Genomic DNA, 21,012 nt, shown 5'->3' with positions numbered 1-21,012 from the left:
CATTTTGTCGCACAGAAAGCCTGCCTGAACCCTTGGCGGACAGTAAACAGCTGGTTAGTGAATTTGTGCTGCCATTGCTAGCACGAAAAAAACAGAAGCCTGTAGTCTATTTTAACACAGGATGCATTCTTTCCGGGAGAGAGTTTGCATCTACCGTGCTAGGAATTTACAAATGCATAGGGTCTGACATTACAAATCTATCCAACTAATACTTACTTGTGTTTTATGTTTAAACAATAGCTGCTTTTTTCCGTGCCTGCCCATGTCTGTGTGTGTGTGATTATATCTGTATAAAAGAGCCTTCCCAGTGCTCCTCTTCCCCCCCAGATAGCACCTGAAAGAGGTCTTGCCTAATTCTAAAGCGCTTGGGGGTGCGTGAGGACCCTAGTTCCTTAACAACAAATTCAATCTTCATCATTAGGCCTTATCTTTAACATTGAGTGACATACTTATCAGTTAGGACCATGCAGCATCAGGACCATTATCATACATGGCCAAGTAATATGTGGTCTGTCTCTCGCATTGATTCCTTTTAAGAGACTAAGAACTGCTTGGAACAATAGAAGACCTAAGGTGCTTTCAGGGTACTAACTTACAAACTTGATGCTCAAAGGTGACTTCACTGCTGACCCTAATAAGTAGGGTCAAGACCTTTAAAAGGAAAGGTGGCTAGAGACTTTCTGAACCGAATTGAATTCCCTTTAGCACCTGAACTGTTGTGATCAGGCAATTGGGGTGTGTGTGTGTGTGTGTGTGTGTGTGTGTGTGTTAGTTATGAGTGAAACTACTTCCACCCTCCCTTGCACAGTAATAATGTCACAAGGCCTAGTATGACCGTTACTGTTGTTTTCCTTTGTCCCCCCCCCCCCTTATTTTTTGTCTTGTGTCGTCTGGAAACACTTGTGTATAGGCGCCATACAAATGTCTAATAAATAAATAGTAGTCCCAGATTGGACAACTACTGGCTGTTTGAATGGTGCAGATCAGATCCTTTACATTGGTGGGCTTTGACTTGCTTCCAGGCTGGAATTTGGACAAGAGGACAACTCCTGCAGCCATTTCTTCAGATCAGCTTTGGTGCCAAGAATCCCTCGTAGAAGAACAGCCGACTGAAGATTTGAAGAAGACTCCTGAATAGGCCTGGCATCCCTTCCTGAATCTGGCATGGTGAAACCCTGTTGGACAACCTGATCTGTGGAGGCCCTGTGCTGTGCTTCTACCTATGGACTGGTGAGACCAACCAGTCTCTGTGTTCTCGAGGATCCAGCCGCCATGAGCCTTTGGAAGTCTCCCTGGTCCACCCGGTGGACTGATCAGTTCTCCCTATGGCTACCTCTCTAGAACAGTTTCCGATTAATGTTTGCACCCGGAACTTTGGTGGTCGCCAGTGTGTGGTACAAGTCGCCTTCCTGATGAATTTCAGCATCCCAGCCTCAAGGGATCCTGTCCTGGAAGGACCTTTACAAACGCAATGGGATGGAGGTGTCCTGTAGTCTGTGTGCGGTGGCCTTCCCCCGTCTTGTGAGGTGTCCTGAAGATGGTTGCATCTGTGACTCTTGCATTTCTCCATCACCACGGGTGGCACTCTGCTCCGGGGCTGACTGGAAGTATCCTTACACCGGCAGCTCCTGGGAACCTCTCACTAGAACCAATGGTGGGAAATCCAACCTTCAACCCCCAACCGACTCATCAAGTCTTCTGGGAAAATCAGAGCCAGTGGTGGGGGGGGTAAACACAAAGGGCCTCATTACGAGTTGGGCGGTGCGGGTTAAATGCAGCGGTATTACCGTATACTGCTGCATTTCCACACCGTCCATCTATGAGTTAACCGTGAAGTTGGAGGATTCACCTCCAGCTATGAGCTGTAGGTAAATACTCCATCTTTCTGCCTGATTTTGGCAGAATTACTGCCACAGTAATTCCACTGAAATGCCCCATGGAGTCCCATGGACTCCAAATAAATAGGCAATAACGCTGCCACATGTAATCTGGCGGTCATACCGCCAGACCAAGTGGTGGTAGCGGTAATTCTGTTTGGTCGTATCTCAGCTGATTTACTGCTGAGATACCACCAAACTCATAATGAGGCCCAAAGCATTTTTCTCCACCCCCTGTCCCTCGTAGGATAACATTGAGAACCAGGCTTTGTATCCTGCCATTCCATTCCACTGCCTTTGTTAGTCGAACCTGGGTAGTACCATCTGAAACAGAAAAGCATAATTTACTTGCCTAATAACTTTGCAACGTCTTTTCTTTTGAACAATGACCAACATAAGTAACTTAACTGCTACAGATACATTCTGGGAAGAAGTATTTTGGCGCCTGTGAATTTTTGGCACAATGCCCTATTCATCTTGGGGATTGGACTGCTGAATTTAGGGAATATCACTTGTGAATTGGTTCCATCTTTACTTCATCATATTACTTGCCTCCTGTGCTGATTTAAGTCATTGAATACATTTTAAGAACCTATGTTGAATGTATATATATTTAATATTCAGTATTGTGTGATAATATCACATGCTTGTTTCATTTTTTAGTGTGTGTTTAAGGCCTAGAATACAGATTTGTGTTTGTATACATTCCTGTCTAAATTGAATTATTGTGTGGTTCACTGTGTCGTCTCATTGTGGACTCCTGACCCCACTCGCACTCTCCTGAAAATAACCTTGACTGTTCTCCACGATTACCTTCATTGCGTTTTGGCTAACCTCTCAGAGTTCCCTGTGAGGGGTCAGAAATGTGAGGCGGACACAAAAGTACAGTTTTCTCAGATTTTGCCATTTTATTCAACAATAAAGGGTGAGATAAACTCCTATCTTTCCTTAGCCCAACTCAAATGTCCCTCCCTGGAAAACTAAACTAAAGAAATATGACTTAGTGTCCAAAAGTCTCTGATCCTCACACTAATACAAACAACAAAATATTATGAGGAATACTTGTCAATCTTCAATTCAAGACACCAGTGCAAAAGTCCAAACATCTAAGTTTCGAAGAGTACTGTTTGTGACCAGGGTTGTGTGCCCTTCCCTTGGCTCAATTCAGGATCATTCAGAGAACAGTTCTGATTCCACAAAGTTCCTCTTAGTCCAACACAAAAGTTCCTTTTCTCCCAATACAACCTTTCCTTGGGTAAAGTAAATGTCTCTTCATAAACACAAAAACAAAACACATGTTAGTCTTCTCAATTTCCTTCTTAGTAAGGCAAATGTCTTTCCCAAAACAAACACTCTTGTTCCACTTTAAAGCAATTGATATCTTCTACAATATCCTTGTCAATATCAATGCCTTTATCACAAAACAACAGTTTATTAATTAAGGAAAGTGTTCTCTTCAGGATATAGTACAATTATCAACACATCATACTTCTTTTTCCAACTGAATACTTTGTTCAGGATAGCAAATAACTTCTTCTTATAAGGCAACAGTTTGTATAGGTTTGCAAACAACTTCCACCTCTGAATGCTTTTGTCAAAATAGCAACCAACATTTTCTTAATAACCAACCGTTTATAAAGAAATGGTAATTGTGGTTATACTTTCTTTTTGCCACAAACAGTGTTTCAAATCATCTGGTCCACTCATCTGCCAGGACTAACTACTATTGGTGCCTTTCCTGGTTTACTCAACTGCCAGGATCAAAACTCCTGCAACTACAATTTTTCAGTGTGGCAATAAGTGTTCTCCAGACTCTCCACACCAACATCCCATGAGGTGAGAGCTGAGCAATGGCTACCTCTTTTATAGTCTTTTTTACTCTTGGCAACATGGGTTACAAACTTCCCCCCATTGGTTGCCCACTAAAGAGGAATTGTGCCCTTGTTGCTTCTTTGCTGCATCTGTTCAGCCTCTTGGCTGTGGGTAATGCTGGTTGTAGGTTTCCCCTAATTGGTGTCCCATAAAAGAGGAATCATGCCAGCCTTGCCATTGTTTTGGTGTCTTCGTTAAGTATTCAAAATGATCTGTTGTGGAGTGCCCAGGGTCACCTCTGGGTTTAGGCCAACTCACTGGATTGACTTTGCTTCTCCACTTCTTGATTGTTGGAGGCGATGGACCTCCTATGGTCTGCCCGCTCTCCTGACCGCATCCTCTCGACTTCAGTGGACCGCTCCTCCTACGTGGCAGACCTCTCATGGTCTGCCTGCTCTCCTGACCGCGTCCAATCAACTCTGGGGAACTGCTTCTTCTACCTCTGAGCCCCGGTAGCACAGGCGCTTTGTTGCTTCACTCTGCACCAGTGCCTACCTGAATGGGAGCACGTCTCCCGTTCAGCTGGCTTCCCTCTTGTGATGCCGCTTCCTGCTGCAAATACTCTGAACATCCCTCCCGCTGCCTGTTTAGCATCAGCTGGGCTTCCTGCTGCTCTCGAGGCGTCCTCTGGTTTACTTCAGCTTCGCGGTTGCCACGTTCTTCCAGCTGCACTTCATTTTCGCCATTTAAATGCCCCCCCGCAGGTGTATGGCTTTGTAGCAACTAGACCGCTCATTCAGGTTAGTTGCTCTTTGAATCCTTACCAACTCTGAGCCCCTCTCCCTCGTCCCAATACTACAGGCATTCTGGACCTTGAAGTCTTTAGTGGTTTTTATAACAGGCTCTGTTTTACAATAAGCCATCACTGTTTTAGGAAGAGTAGGGGAATCTAGGTTTAAGGAGATCATCAAGTATCCCCGCTAGGAGTGCTCTCCAATGTGATCCTCCCGTGAAATACCACGCCCAGGGTCAGGATCAGGTAGTGGTGGCCTTCCCCTGGTCACATGAGATAGGGCCTATACTGGGTTTTCAGGGATGAACTCGCTAGATTCATCACATCCCCTGTTCATTATAACTAGGGTGGCCTCCTAAAATCTGTACACCATTCCAGATTCTAGAGATCCATTGTAACAGTCTGTATGGACATTGTTTTATGTAAAATATTGCTCTCATTCTGTATTTTCAGCTACCCACTAGGTGAACCAAGATGATCTTAAGGATTGTCTGTTTATGTTTAGGAAGGTTAACCCCTAAAAAGAAAACCGTGTTGGGAGATTGCTCCAAACATATCCAAAATCTTGAAACCAATAAATTGCGGTATGAATTCAAGTGGGTCAGCATATCTAACTTCCCAATGTTCCGAAGTGAGACAAACTCAATCTGAACAACTAAATCATCACCGGAAATATGTCTCTTTTTTATTCTAAGGAAAACACTCCTCAAATGTGCTCTTCCTTTACCTCTCCTCCAGTGATTTCTTAGAATACAGATGTAGCACTCATTCCAGATGTTTGATTCCCTACAGTATATGGTCCAAGGAGAACCATGTTGTGTATATCTTTGTCAGAAAGTCAATCCAATGTTTTCCCCAGTGGTAATCTTTGATGTCTTCAATTGAACGCTATTGCTGGGATATGCCTGATCCATCGGGAAGGTAGCCCACAATCTCTTTGTAATACACAAAACGTGAACCTCAAAAATGGCTCTTTATTTTACCATTGCTTCTTGCCTGTAACCTACCTGCTGAGAGTGAACAATGTGAAGTGGACACATAACTGTTGATCCTCCTAAAGGGCTTCTTAATTAGGATGTGATAAGACTAGAAAGCCCACCTTGGATATATGATATGATATGATAGTTTATTTATATAGCGCCTATACACAATGTGTTTCAAAGCACTTCAAGGCAAGGGAAGGAACAAGGGAAAATGCAATGACATTCTTATAGGCCAGGAAGAGTAAGGATGTGAAATTAACTATCGTACTCGGCCTGACGACATTTCAGATAGTGCAAGAGCTAAGACATAGATAAGGAAGGGAGGGGGAGAGTGGGAAGAAAAGGGAAACAGACAGGCGACTACCATACTAGGCCGGACAACATTTCTGGTGGAGCTGGAGAAAAACAAAAGTTGTGGGAGAGGGGTGCAGAAAGGGAGGGGAGGAACAAAACAAGCGACCATCGTACTAGGCCTGACAATGTTTCAGATAGTGCTGGAGGGATGGGGGGTAACCAGTAAGGGATGGTGGAGCGACAGACGAGGTTGCTATCATCATACTAAGTCCAGGGACAATTCTGATAGAGTAAGTGCGTGGAAGAAAGTAAGGGGAGGAGGGGAGGAGATATGAAAAGGGAGAGGGGAGGAGAGAACAGAGGGTAAGCAGTCAAAAAGAGTGGAGAAGCAAGAGGGGAGAGCGAATACAACTGCAGAAGTCAGTAGTAACAAATAATGTTGCAAGCCAGGATACAAGATGAAGATGGGAACAGCAGGAGAGCCCTTGGGTTTAGCCAGAGCTACCCAAAGGTTTGATAGCTATGACTGAGCAGCAAGGCTCGGTCTAGGAGGGATGAGTGCTGTAGTGAGGCGCACAGCACTTGGAACATACACTTAGTTCAAGGAAACACTTACACACTAGCAGTTGTATGAAAATAAGTATTTATTTTATATACGCTAAAGCTTAACTTTAAAGTAAGGCAAGTAGTATCACACAGTCGCATTAAACACAGAACATATATGCAATATCAAAACAAAAAGAAGATGCTCTAGAACACTTTTAAAGTAACACAAAGGTTGTAGAAAATTCTCAAACAGGTATGTAAACTGTAGACCAACATGTATACTTTAGTTCACCCCTCTTAACCAAATCGTAGGAAGTCCAGCCCTATTCTAAGTGAGTATCACAGATTCAAGGCGGGCTTTGCGGTCCATTGACCAAGGGCAAAAGAAGGAAAAGGTAAGCAGCAAAGAAGACAGTCCAAGAAGAATTCTTCAGGTTTATTGGTGAGTAGCAGAAGAGTTCTTTGGTAAAGAGCACAATGGGTTGTCCACCCCAATGTAGCACAATGTAGGCTTGGGAGGGGATGCAAGTAACGGCTTAACTGCAACCCTCTGAAGCACAGGAACAACAACGCAGACCTCAGGTAAACTACTAGGGGCTGGATAGTACCTTATCAGTGAAGAAGCTTGTGCAGCAGGAACGGCCCCCAAGGAGAGGCGACAGCAGACCCCGGTTCAGGCTTCTTAGTCGTGGCGACTGAAGAAAAGATCTTGCAATTAATCTGATGGTTACTCTCGAGTAGTTGGGCACCCAGCAGAAGATCTTTGCAACAGTGGCTTGTGGGTGCCTTTTTCAAGGCTCGGTTGAAGGACAGTTGTTATGTAGTAGTTTGCACTGGTTCTCGTCCTCATCTTGGCTGAGGGAACTCTCAGGAGCGGGATCCAGCCTCTGGATCCAGGAGGATGCCTGCAAAGTTTCGGGCAAAACTGTGCTTCGGTTGACGTTACACCGCAAAATGGCACAGGACCCCAGGAATTGGTGAATTGCGGGCCGAGGAGGTCGCAGCTCTTCCATGGAGGGCGCAAAATGCAGTTGGTCTTGGGACTGGTGAGGCCCACCAGTCCAAGGGAGGAAGTCATCCGCTTCGGGGCGTCCGAGTGAGAAACATGAAGGTGTCTCCCTGTCTGAATCTCGAGGATCTGTCATCCAGGTTGCCCAGACATGGCCGGGGGTGGACCAGTGAGGGAGGATCACCTGAATGGGGGGTCCTTGAAGAGTAGGAGTGGGACACCAACAGTAGTTCCCATACCTTTGACACCTTTCCCCCCTCCTCTCACGTAGAACATTCAAAACCACTGCCTCCCCCCTTTTTCTGACACAAACATTTTCGCACTACACAAAGGACAACGGACTAACACCAGAGCCGTTTACCTGACATGTCCCAATACAAGGGTTAGGCAAAGTCAGGCAATTGATCATATTCTCACACACCAACGGCCTCCTCCCTTCCTCACAGGGATAAAAGGTGGAGCCAGAGAGCACAGTACGAGCACGGCAGACAGCACGACAAAACAGCTAATCGGGCGCTGCAGTTCTAACGAAGGAGAAAGACGGCAGGAATCGAGAGGATGGCGAGGAGAGAAGTGACCTTGCCCTTTTCATCTCAGACCCGCAGAATCTTCGAGGAAGAACGCATAAGGCCGCGAAGAATAGCACATGTGTATTGTAGCAGATGTCACTGGTACACAGGGCAAGACTACACTGATAAGCAGGAGCCAGGGAAGCTCCCGCAACCGTGTTACCGGCCTTGACTCCAATGAAGAGGATAGCCAAGCTTTTCATCACAGCCGGTGAGTCGATGGGAGAGCCGATAAGAACCTGGCTGTGTTAATTGATAATTGCAAACTCGCAAGGTTCAGGACCAAGTTCGAGGAACTGTGAAAGAACTGTAAAGAGTTAAGGGGAGACCAGCTGCAGAGGGAAACCGGCACCACGTTGGTGCTAACTCCAAAGACTCTGGTCAATCCCCATCTGAGAAAAACTGCAGAAACCAGCAGGCCGTAGGAGGGCTAGCGGAATAGGTCAAAAAAGTCTTACTGAGGATCGAGCAAAATCCCTGTACAATCGAAAGACTTTGATCTACAAACTGTGTGAAAGAAAGGGAAACTAATCCCACCAACATCGAACTGTGAATGTGAAGTCTGCAGGAGTGAACCCAACCACGGGTTGCTGACGAGAGGGGCAAAGTCTTAAGTCCCGAAAAACAGAGTGTTGACAGATGTAAGTCTGACAGAGGGATGTCCACTATGAACTTTTTGAAAAGGCATGAAGAAAACAAGGAAAATGAATCCCGCTAAGGAGAAGAAAAGGGTCCAAGCCCGACCGAGGGAGATCCTCAGGTGAAGCTATCACCCGAAAGTTAATTGAAAAAGAACTGTCATATAATTTGTGCAATGAGCGCCCAGAAGAGGGGGCCCCAGGGGTGAACCCATCACCCAGCGAACATTGGAAACAAACTTTAATTTGTTAAAGGAACTTTTGTTTTGTTAGCTGAACACGCCAGACCCTCGAAGGCAAGAGACTTTCAAGTGAAACGAGACTTTGCCATCGACAGTCCTGAAAGCTACCATTGGATCTGTCGTCTCGTGCTGAATAAGCCCAAGACTGTCCTCTGCTCCAAACTCCCATTTTACCCCGTGCACAAAACGTTGGGAAGGGAGGCCCAGGCTACTGCGCCTGACATATCATTTGAGAACACTTCTTTCTTTTCTTGAGAACAATCCCACACCCCTTTTTGTATTAGTTGTGAGGTTTGGCAATAGGTTTCTTAGTATAGGCCTTTTATTTTGACACAACACCACTAGAAATGCCTTATTTTTCATTTGATGGTCGACGCTTGCTTCCATTTTAGATTTAGGTTTAGAATAGGCGTTTTTCCAACCTGCAAACAGAATTAATTGTTCAATAAACATTCTTGAACTGTGATCACTTGTGTCTGTCTTACTTGTTGCCACCATGAGATTCTCACACCTGTCACACAGAAGTTGAGGTCGGGACTACAGCAGTTACTCAGACGGCTCTGGCGGTCGCTGGAAGTGGCTGGGAGCTGCTTTCTTCTTGTTCTTCTAACGCCTCTTCCACCTCCTCCTCTTCCCTCTCCTCTTCCTCCTTTTCCTCCTCTTCTTTCTTCTCCTCCTCCTCTTCCTCCTCTTCCTCCTCCCCTTCCTCTTCCTCCTCCAGGTCTGCTCGAGGGCCCTCGTCTTTAATGCAGGAAAACTGACTGAGCCCACCAATCAGCAGACATTCATTCAAACTTGGGGGGCGACTGCCCAATGGGGCCAGGCAGCGTCCCAGCGCAAACTGGTTCCAGGTAGGTACACCGTAGGACAAAAACCAGGGGATTTTCAGTCACCTCTCCACTTATTGTCCTTTCAGGCACTCCGAGAGCCTTGGCAGGGTTTCCAGGGAAGCATGCCAAAGACAAAAGACCCATCAAGATCTCCCCCACCTAGGCAGGTAGAAGAAGGTTCAAGTAAGAACAAGTCATCCTGAACAGGGCTTAGAAAAGTACAGACAGCATTTTAGGCAGTGGTGACCCTGTTGTCCACTGTCGCAGCTGGGATGGCAGCCTGCGACAAAAGTCCACAAAAGGTTTTGCAAAAAGGTACCCTTCCACCAGTCAGATGAACCTGTAACAGTAACTAAACGTTACTGAAACAGTGAGAAAAGGGAGACAGTGGGTTGGGGTGTTCTGATATCACAAAATAAAATACAGGAGGGACACAAGGGTGTCCCCCTGCCCTGGTAACATGTGTTAACACAGGAAAAATAAAAAGGGAAGCTCAAGGAGCTGTCTAGCAACACTGCACAAAAAGTGCTGTGTCCTGCAATAATACATTGTAGATGCCAGAAAATATGGAGGAAAGCATAACTCCATTAAAAATGATAAAAAAGCGATAAAAAGGATTCCTGATATCAGAGTAAAATAATGGGTGAGTGTGGAATAAGGTTCCCACTCACTCAGGAGAATCGGTCATAAAATCCAATAGTCCAGCGAAAGTGCTGGGGGACTCACAAAGTGGGGAAAATTTCACTCAAGTAGGAAAATGTACCTAACAATGGTACTTGGAGGTGCATGGCCTTTCATTCTCATAACTGTTGTTTGTTTGCAATAGTTGATGCTTCTATTGTTTTTGATTGGTTTCATTTTAAAACTCATAGTGAAGATGTATTCTGAGGGGATGCACACCTTTAGCTAGCTATTGAACAGGGTAGATATCAAGGATCTCCGGACGAAGCAGAGGGCCTTACTCCAACCCCGGTCAATAATAACTATCTGGGAGTGCCTAATCACAATAATGTTGCAAAGCATAGGGCACCCTTTTAGCTCCCTTGTGGCATTGTGGGGATTGTATTTTGTTTGTTTCAAAAAGCAAATACATTTTTAGGCTGCAGTGCTCATTTGTATGCATTACAAGTGCTCCGGTCCGGAATTAATGCTGCCGGTATAACCATACCGGCACCGTTTCCGCGTCCGCCCAATCATGACCCGTGGCCCCGGATATAGCACCTCCCCCAACCGCCACCACAGAGTTAAGGGTCCCGTAAAGTCCACCTGCACGGAAACCCCTCCGTTACCGGCAATACGAAACACTGCGAGCATCACGACTAGCGCGGACACGGAAACACCGCCAGAAAAATGGCGTTAAAACCGTGATCACGGTGGCGGTACTGCCGCCAACGCGAACATGACGTTAAACAGTGCCTGCTGAACTGGATCAGGGCACAGGTGCACCAAATCAGCCCAGCTGGACCCAGCAGCACACTGGGAGCCTACAAAAGGGCCACACCCAGCCCGACACAACACAAAACCATGCATGCAGCAGCTCTAGTTGCACTTGGACTGGGCCTACTCAACCAACAGGCAGCACTGCACATGATGGCAGTAATGGTGCAGAGGAGGAGACGGAGACGGAGGCGGAGGAGGCGCAGGCGCAAACCAGCCAACCCTGCACCTATGGCAAAACCCATTGTCCAGCCGGCACAACCCCGCAGGCAGCCTGCAATACCACGCATCAGGTATTGCAGGCTGCCCTGCAATACCTGAACCCTGGAACCTTACCCCAGGACAGATCCACACACTATACCGGCTGGACCTTCCAACAATCCTGTACATCACTGTCATGATTGAGGACAACATCAGCAGCCACATAGACACCCCCACCACCACCCCCCCCTCCTGAAGGTTGTCTGTGCTGCATTTGCTTGGCACTGGCACCTATCAACACACGGTCGGTGAGCTGCACGGCATATCACAACCCTGTTTTTCAAAAATCATGGTACAGGTACTGGATGCCCTGTTGCGCCATGTGTCGGAACACATAGCCCTACCCCGTACCTTCCCCGAGGTCATTGCCACCAAGTTGGCCTTCCATGCCATAGCAGGCATGCCAAATTGCTTAGGTGCAGTTGACTGCACCCACATTGAGCTGACAGTACCACGTGCAATTGAGATGGTGTTCCGCAATAGGAAACAGTATCACTCGTTGAATGTACAGATGGTATGTGATGCCACGCTACTGATTACACACTGCTGCGCACGTTTCCCAGACTCAACCCATGACTCAATGGTACTGCGGAATTCCACGTTTCCACGGTACATGGAACGCTATGCTGGACAAAACACATGGCTATTAGGTGAGTACAGCAGACAATGCTCCGACCCTGTTGAAGTGGTGTGTGTCTCCAGGCCAATGAGCAATGTGAGTGTGCCGCTGTGACCGCACATGCATCACCGCTCCTGCCATCAACCAAATAGACAGCGGATCCCAAACATCACAAAGGAAGACATGACAGGTCAACACAGTGTGCCCGTACACACCCTGCCACAAGACACACACAGCCGATACTGTCACTGTCCCATACGCCTTGTGCCACTGCAAACACCCACCCACAAATGGAACACTGCCCTCCCAATGCACATGATGCCTTTAAATGAGACGTCCTGCATTAACTACTTAATTATAGTGGAGTGACTCTGCCATGTGTGCACATCAGTGCACTATGCCATACTCACAATCAAATGTCACCCGCAGGGCAGAGTACACATGCACGTAAATGTGTAGGTCAATATCCATTTGGCTACATCCACTGTGATGGCCGATAAACACTTCCAACCACTGCATGGCACACATGCATGAATGAAAAATGACACAAAATAGCACAGCATCAGACATATCAGGACAAAAAACACTAATTCACCGGTCTTCAGACACTTTCGAGATATGAGACATAACATCTCCCAAATGAGATTAGCAATACTGGAAGTTATACGCCCATTCAGCCGGGGAGGTAACTTACCCAAACTGCTAGCACAAAGGGAATTGTTTTGGATAAACAAACTGGATGCGATGACTCCTTTGGGTCTAAATGAAGAATATTACTTAGGACCGTTCCTGTAGACATACAGCTAAGAGTCATACGTGCCATTTCTTAACTCCTGTTTGTTTCCTTTATGTTTTTATGATCGAAAATATTTTGTAATCTAAACCATATGATGGTAGTTGGATACTATTATCAAAAATCCAGACAAGATTGTACACCCGGCGATCATGGGTTAGATGACTAACATTTTATTTTTGCTACTAAAATATGCCTTGTATTTCCTGCTTTTACTGTACACTATGGTGACTAGAAACTTTTTTTCAAGGACACTAGGTTGTTTATCTCTTGACTATGCTTGAAACGAAAAAAACTGAATTTGGATATAAAACTTTTATTTGAATGAAAAATGTCATAAAAACATTTTTTTGAATTTAGCATGACACTCATGTAATTTCCATTCTGTATAGGTTCTTTATAGATGCTTGTGAAAATTATGTTGAAAATTGAAGCCCCTGATGAAGAGAATATGAATCTCGAAACGCGTTGGGCCATCACAGAAAAAATCAATAAAAAGGAGAAGACCCTTGCATTCTCTAAAAGCAAAATGATCTATTGAATTTCTTTATGAACTGTTGTAAAGAAAAAAAAAAATTTGAATCACTATAGATGTTCAAGACTTTGTTTAACTCAACTAGGCTTTATGCCATCTAGAAAGTGTGCAGGGGACGCAGTTTTCCACAATTTGGATTTCTTTTTGTTCTCTATTGTATCCCGGCCTAGATACCAAGGCCGAGTCCTTCTCCCCGGCACCTCGAATTCTACTAAAACATACCCTATGAATTAGAATATTTACATAGAATTGCTATTTAAATACTGGTGTGCAAGTGTACTTCTGTGTTTTGATACGTGCAATATTTGCCTGTTGCCCAATCAACATGGACTCTATGAGCCTGAAGGTGTTGTCATTACCCTCCCGCACATGGTGTGCCAGGGTGACAATAGTGCTGGCAAAGCGTCTCCCTCTGCAGCCTAGATTCCTCGAGCTGCCTCTCCACCAGCTGGGTGAGGGTAGCCTGCTGCTCCTCCATCCGCTGCATGCGGGAATTAAGCTCTGCCATAGATGGGGTGGGTGACCTCATGGGACTTTGGAGTGATGTGGGACTAAACTCCAGGTGATGGAAGGATCCCAGGTCATCAAATGTGGGCATCTCCCCCTGTGGCCCAGTATCGGAGTGCTCTGCCGGGGCACTGTTGTCACTACAGGCTGCCTCCTCTGCAGTGCAGCTGCCTTCTGTGTTGGTTTGGGAGGGCACGATGGGTTCCCGTGGCACCTGTGTTAACTCGGGCAGCGTGGAGATGCTGGGGATGTTGGTGGTGGTGGCCGGCACATTTGTTGCAGTTGGTACTGGGGGCAGAGATGCCGAACTGCTGGCAGCATCCTCTTGTGCCTGCGGTGGCTTGGACACGTGCCAGTGCAGATTGCCTGGCCTGTTGTGCAGTATCACTGTCACTTGACACGGCTGTGGGGACACAGAGGACATGCAATGTTGTGGTGGTGGCTGATGGGTGCATCACATGCATCATACAGGTTGATCATTCAATAGTGTTAGTTACATGCATCTGATTGTTGGGGGTATGCATTGTTGTGATATTGGTTGCCATACGGATCATGATGGGTCCTTTGGGCCAGTCATGCACTGCTTGGAGGGGGGGGGGATTTGTTAATGGGTCCTTTGGCCCAGTCATGCACTGCTTCGGGGGGGGGGGGGTTGTTAATGGGTCCTTTGGCCCAGTCATGCACTGCTTGGGGGGGGGGGGTGTTAATGGGTCCTTTAGCCCAGTCATGCCATCAACATATTCTCATGTGGCATTCATGTTTCAACACTTACCAGCATCTGCAGCTGGGCTCACTCCTGCCTCAGCCTCCCCGATCCCATGGATGCCCTCAAGGTGGAGGACACTGCTGCAACACTCCTCCCATGCTTGCAGCCTCAGTGGGGAAGGGGGTCCTCCACTGCTGCGTTGGCGGTGTGTGGAGATCAGGTTCCGAACCCTCAGCCTGAGGTCGTCCCACCGCTTGTGGCAGTCCTTGAGGCTCCTCACAGTCACGCCCACAGCAGTGCACTTGCATGCTGCTTCCTCCCACACTTCCTTCCTCCGCTGCTGTGTGGCACGCCGTTGATCGGCACTGAACAGCATCTCTGCATGCTCCACTATATGCTCCACCAGAACAGTTAGCTCTGCCTCACTAAAGCCCTGTTTGCACTGCCTCTGAGCTGGAATCCTGGCAGACATGCTGGTGGGCCCTTTTGCCTTCTCACAGTGTGGATTCTGCTTGTGCTGACTCTGGGTGGCAATGGATTGTGCTTTATATGATGGCCGCCTCTCTGTTTCCTGTTTTGGCGATCATGATATTTCCGGTTCCGTGTCCGTGGCGACAGAGGCGGACACTGTTTTTGCGCTACTTGTGGCAGCGCTATGTCCATTTCCGTGGCTTTTTCCATGATGGCGGTAACAACGTTTCCGCATCCGTGTGGTGCGCGCGACCAACAGCACGTAATCGGACGGCCTTTCCGCAACCTTGCGGACACGGAAACTTTGTTACCGCCGTCACGGAATCACCGCGGTCCAAACCTGACAGGTTGTAATGAGGCCCAAACTTATTTACTTGTAGTCCTTGTAATTGATGCATTTATGTCTGAAGCTTCAAACTGGTTGAACAATGTTGCATTGTCTAAGGTTTGTGTGATCTGTTCAAGGGCTTTGTTGTAGAATCATTTTGCTATCATAACAGTGATAAGAAATGTTACTGTCAACTGTCTTTATTTTCTTCTATGGCAGTAGTAAACTCTGGGGTTCTTTTTTAGATTCTACATGAAACTCAGTAGTGGTCAGTGACCACTGAGTGAGCCAGTGAGATGGCAGCATTCAGTCAATGCACAGCTATCTAATATACAATGGTCTACAGCCCATCAGTAGTTGTAGAATTATTGCCAAGTTCATAGTAGTTGTAGAATTTGTTTCGGTATGCATTGGAAGTCCCCGGGATAGTGTCTGTGATGGGATAGAAAAATAGCTAGAACAATCAATGGCTTAAAGTTGGCAGTATTGTGTGATTACATGTAACTAACTATTTGTGGTTTTCTTAAAGCCAAATTCTGTCAGCGATGGTAAGCTGCAATCACTAAAGGGTATTTACCAAAGTAAGCAAAGAGAGAACAATGAACGACCAGCCTGGAGTCCTCCTGACCAATCCCATCAGACTCACCCACCAGAGGTAATTTTATCAATGTTCTAAGGGACTCGTTCTTAATAGGGCATGTAGATTGACGTATTATGGTTGGGTAAATATTTATACTTCATTTCTTTAAATCGAATTACATTTCAAGACTGAGACTACCCCGCTGAGTGTCGTGGCATTGCATTTTTAACATAGAATTGTGTTTTGCTTTTAAGAGAGCTGATCATTGAAGAGACCTAATTCAATATTCAAATTCTGTTTGGGAAACCGGGTCTCTTGATGTGTTTTGTATTATTAACCCATCATCAGAGACTTACACCTGTAATACACATATGCATACGTGACTTTGTTAGTCTTATTTGCTACCTCTCTAAATATATAATCCTGCACATTAAACGTTATTACGCATTCATCTTTTCTGCCCAGAAATCTGAACAGCCAAACGTACAAGTGCCCCTGCTTGATGACTATGACCATGCCAGTCATCAAGTGTAGTATTTTCCATTGATCATCACTATGACTCAATTATAAATGTAAGTGTGATTTGTGTGCTGCTCAGTGTAAATGTCAACCTCCTGTTAGTGGCTACTTTCTCCCTCTTAGTCTCAACCTTTGCTGCCTGACATCCAGTTATGCATTTACACAATCACACTTATTACACAATCAATTACACTACACAATCAATTTTTTAACAATTCAATGAGGTGATTAAGCCAGGTCAAAACATACACATCTATAAATTAAAAAAAAACATCAAGCCTTACATTTCTTGCACATATCCTAATTAAATTTACTGAACATAAAGCAATGATCATAGTTACAAATTGTTTACTTATTGGCATGATTTTCATCATACCCCACTTGTTACATCCTGACATAAACCCCAAAAGTGGCATAATAACCCACTATGGCTGTGGCATTTTATGCGGCAGAGAATATTGCTATACCTGCCGCAAGGCTCCAGAGAATATAAGATTTCTGCTTTATGGAAAGAGAACCTACTTCTGAGATCTCAACAGTTTTACTATTAGCACCATTGCTGTGCTTTTTCCCAGAACATCTAGGAACCAATTTGTGTTACTCTTGTGCAAATGGGCTGTATAGCATATATGTATATTTATTTTCATGTTAAGCTAATATGAGGATTCAAATTAATATAGTCCTACAATAAGCAATTACCAATATTGGCAATAGTACGCGAGTATTGTCCTTGCATCCTACTCTTTTCCTATTCATTTTTAGGAGTCTGAAGCCTACAGACAATCAACTATAGCCAGCTAAATATGGCACTGTAAAACTAAGGATATAATCACATTAGTGCTGTCGGGATAGATGAGCCAATAGTCATTTGATATTCTTTCAGCCACTGTAAACGCATCAAAAAGGAATGGCTAAGCTCTCTTAAATCCCAGTGGCTAATTAAAGACAATATTATAAAAACAAGTTTAAGCCATTATTTACAAAAACACTGATCAAACAAATCAGTCCACCTGCTGGTTTCACCTTTCCCATCCACCAATGTATTTATGGGGTTGCTTAACCTGGCCAGGTGAAAACACAGCAAAAGGTACAGGTTTCAAATATGCTGCACCCAAACTTGTAAAACAACTCATCTATGACCGCCCCAAACACCAGTGCACCAGTGGACAGTCGAGAGCTACCCTGACAAAATAACTTGACCACTATACTATTCAGTTCAATAGTATGTAAAATGTAAAAATAAGACAAGGTATTGGTCAAATTGAAGCTCCAAAAGTATAGGGCCACAAATATTGCAAAGTGTCAATTTGTAACCAGTGGCAATTATAATTTACCCTGGAAAATATATCTTTAAATAATCTGGGCCTATTTGCTCCCTATCCAGTCCTGTCTGTCCTGCTCTTTCTTGATCCAGGAGTTCAGGACCTTCTGTCTAATCACACCCATTTTAGAGTGTGCTTTATATGCCTGAATCAGGCCTTAACTATCATCACACGACTTCTAAAAGCCAACTTTTGCCTGGAGTGCCATAGTGCATTTTCTCTATTAGGCTACCGTCTGCTTTCCCTGTGCTATACAATGGCCTTATTATGGGAACAATTAGAGTGAATTAATGGTGTGTCATAGCCTGCTAGCTAATCCTCTCCCATAAACAGCAGGGTTCTCTTTCCTGCACTTTATAACGGGCTTCTAACAAAAGCAATAATTAACATTTTGGGCAGGATTTCATTGCAAGTATAAACAAGGATTGCTCAATTGGATAATAATATAATGATGGATTTCTTTTTATCACTATGCAAATGAATAAAAAGCTAAATTAAAATGGTGTAATGTTAACTGTCCAAGTGAAAGCAGCATATTTTTATTTCAATGTGTTTATGGAGATCTAAACATGTGATTTGCACATCTGACTGCTACTTTTGTAATGGAATATTTAAAAATATAGCCCTGCTAAGGGAAACGATCAATATTTCTTCTGCCTACAACTCTAAAAGCTAGCTGTGGGTGCCCGTTGTGAGGTGGCCTTTGACAATTATGTTTAATTTGATATATTTAACTGTTAATCCAAGTGCTGTTTATCTTTTATTCTATATGAATAAAGTGCATAAACTGTTTTTGTTGCATCATTTATTTAAACCTGCCACTGTCTCAACGTCTGTTGCAACACCTGCTTGAGTGTTTATGCAATATCTCTATCACTTGGTGTGGTTGGGTCCCCTCCCAAAATGTACATCGCTTGACCTTGCCCTTTTGCTGCTTCAATCCGTACAAAGGCTCCTGGCTGGCTGAAAGTTTGCAGAGGAGCATCAAACCAAAGGCAGGTGTGGTTTGAAGGTAGCTCTGTATTATTAGGTTTTCACTGATCCTTTATTACATACTGTATTGAAAGAATGTTTCTCCGGTATATGATTACCGATGTAAGTATTCATTATGGATTCATTGCACAGCAATAGTTGGTGCCCCCAACATTTTGTCGGCAGTCTGATCTGGTTAATTTAGAAGACAGGTTGATTCAGAATGTGGAGTCAGCAATAACTACTCAAGGTTATTTTTTATTATCTATATTGTATTGTCCATCAGGAGGTTCTCACTAATCTATGCGTTTACAAACTTAAAAGATGCATTTTAAATAATCCTGTGTATAGGTAAGAAGCAGGCTGGTGTAAACTAGATTTAACAATAATATATATAAATACTTGTTATTAAGCATGTGTCTTGTTTGAATAGATCCAGCTGCATCAAAAAGTGTGTGGAGCTAGAGCGCTGTAGCCTGGTGTTGGTAATGTGCACTGCCAAATGTGCTCATCGCATGCACCTATTATCAAATACACTATGCTTTAAACTCCCTTGTTCCACTCCTGTCTATTGATATATCTGCCAAAATGTTTGAGCACCCATACGATTAAGTTCTGGACTTAGCAACATTGGGCAAAGCAGGTGGTTGGCTGTTTGCTATGGTGGCATTCTCTCTAGACAGGTGTCTGCAACCTGCGGCTCTCCATATGTTTTAAGCTAAGAGTCCCATGATCCCTCACCATTGACTGTGCTGGCTAGGGCTGATGAAAGTTGTAGTCCAAAACATCTGGAGAGCCAAAGGTTGCAGAGCCCTGCTCTAGACTGGTAATCATTATTTATTTGCATAGAACATTGCATGCAAGTGGGCTGCCATATGAATAGTGATGTTTTTGAGTTGGCATATAAGTCAATAACTGAGTTGAATTTCAGCTTTGGATAGCCCATTTGCTTAGCTTCTAATGTCCGTTAATTCCGTTTTGTAGGTTTGGACACTAGATCCGACAATACATATGAAGCCAGGCCAACAGAATCCAGAACCTCCGTTCCACAACTTCGTCCACCCTATGGGAGCTAAAATACCTTTCACACCAGATTCTTTTTTGGAGTCTAGCTCCTGTAGTCGTTCTGACGGTGAGTCCGTTTCGAATGGAAGCAATAGGTATTCGCCCACACTGGGTGGATCACCAAACATTTTTCCCAGAAGCCGTTTTTCACATTTGGACTTGAAAGGGAATTCTACATTTCAAAGTGAAACTAATGCAAACACTAACTTTGTGATGAGGTTTGATGGGTCTGATTTTCCACCCAATCAATCTGTAATTCAGGTGGAGGATGATAAAAGCAGTTGCACTCTCACACCGCCCTCTGCTACCCGGTCACCATCTCATTGTGGCGATGACCATGAATCTGACTACAACTGTTTTTCTTCTCTGGAACATCCTGCCATGCTGTCCAGGTATGTTGTTTTCGTTTCAGTTAAAGTGTCATGTACAGGAATCTCACTTTTTAGTATGCACTGTTTAGGTGGCACACTCCTAAATTGTCATTTAGGTGTTAATGAATATTTCTGGTCCATGTCTATCAATGTTGCATACTTTTTACGCTAACAGTTAAACTCTTGTCTTCGCTCAGAAAAGCAAGATTGCATTTTCTGTAGAGGATGTTTTATGGAAAAAAGTAGCATGCCATACCCTCTCCCTTTTCAAGTATCTAAGAAATTCTTTAATCTCAAAAGGCACAGATCAATTTTAATTTTCAGTGGTTGATTGAAGATAAAATCCACAAAACAATGTGGAAACACATGCATTGTTTTAAAAATGTAAAATCAGTGTTTTTGTAGGCTGAGAACTAAAATGTGAGGAATGAAGAACATGATAAGGAAAAATTACACTTCAAAACCTACCCTTCTACTAAACCTACCCTATTACCTATTTTATAAACCAATTCATGGAAATAGTTTTGCTTTATAACAGTACATTTATTTTAAAAAATCATCTATGTCTAATAATTTTATTTTAAATCGATCCAAATCAGAAATCTGCACTGCATGCAAAGTGTTTACCTGTTGCTGTAGTGGCCCAAAGTAGATGTTGAAGGGAATATTATTTCCTGCTGTCAATAAAGTACTACAATACACTAGCGAATGAAAACGATTTAATTTATAATTCAAACCTAACATCATGTAAGGGGACATAAATGTTTAAAATACAGTTTTTATTGATTGAGAAAATTATGATGGGCAACTTTAATCAGCAACAGCTCCATCTTCATTAACTGCAATTGCCAATATCCCACCCCCACAAGCTGGCAGCATACAATGAAAAGTGCAGTAGTGATCAAGGCAATATGTAGTACAACTACAATGAAT

The 21,012-nt window shown here is 44.3% G+C and overlaps 1 protein-coding gene across 3 annotated transcripts in view; it reads left to right on the top strand.

The window, feature by feature from the left end:
- The window catches only part of MPHOSPH9 (M-phase phosphoprotein 9), a 1,008,430-nt gene that overhangs the window by 422,730 nt on the left and 564,688 nt on the right, over positions 1–21,012 (top strand). For all 3 annotated transcript variants that reach the window (XM_069619661.1, XM_069619663.1, XM_069619662.1), the window contains 2 exons: positions 15,780–15,905; positions 19,628–20,100. In XM_069619661.1, coding sequence (XP_069475762.1) covers positions 15,780–15,905; positions 19,628–20,100 — 599 coding nt within the window. The remainder of the gene's footprint in view (positions 1–15,779; positions 15,906–19,627; positions 20,101–21,012) is intronic.

Source organism: Ambystoma mexicanum, chromosome 10 (genome assembly GCF_040938575.1).
Source record: "Ambystoma mexicanum isolate Mex_15411 chromosome 10, UKY_AmexF1_1, whole genome shotgun sequence".
Classification (NCBI taxonomy): domain Eukaryota; kingdom Metazoa; phylum Chordata; class Amphibia; order Caudata; family Ambystomatidae; genus Ambystoma; species Ambystoma mexicanum.
The sequence above is the reverse complement of the archived record's forward strand: the minus strand, read 5'-3'. Positions and strand labels throughout refer to the sequence as shown.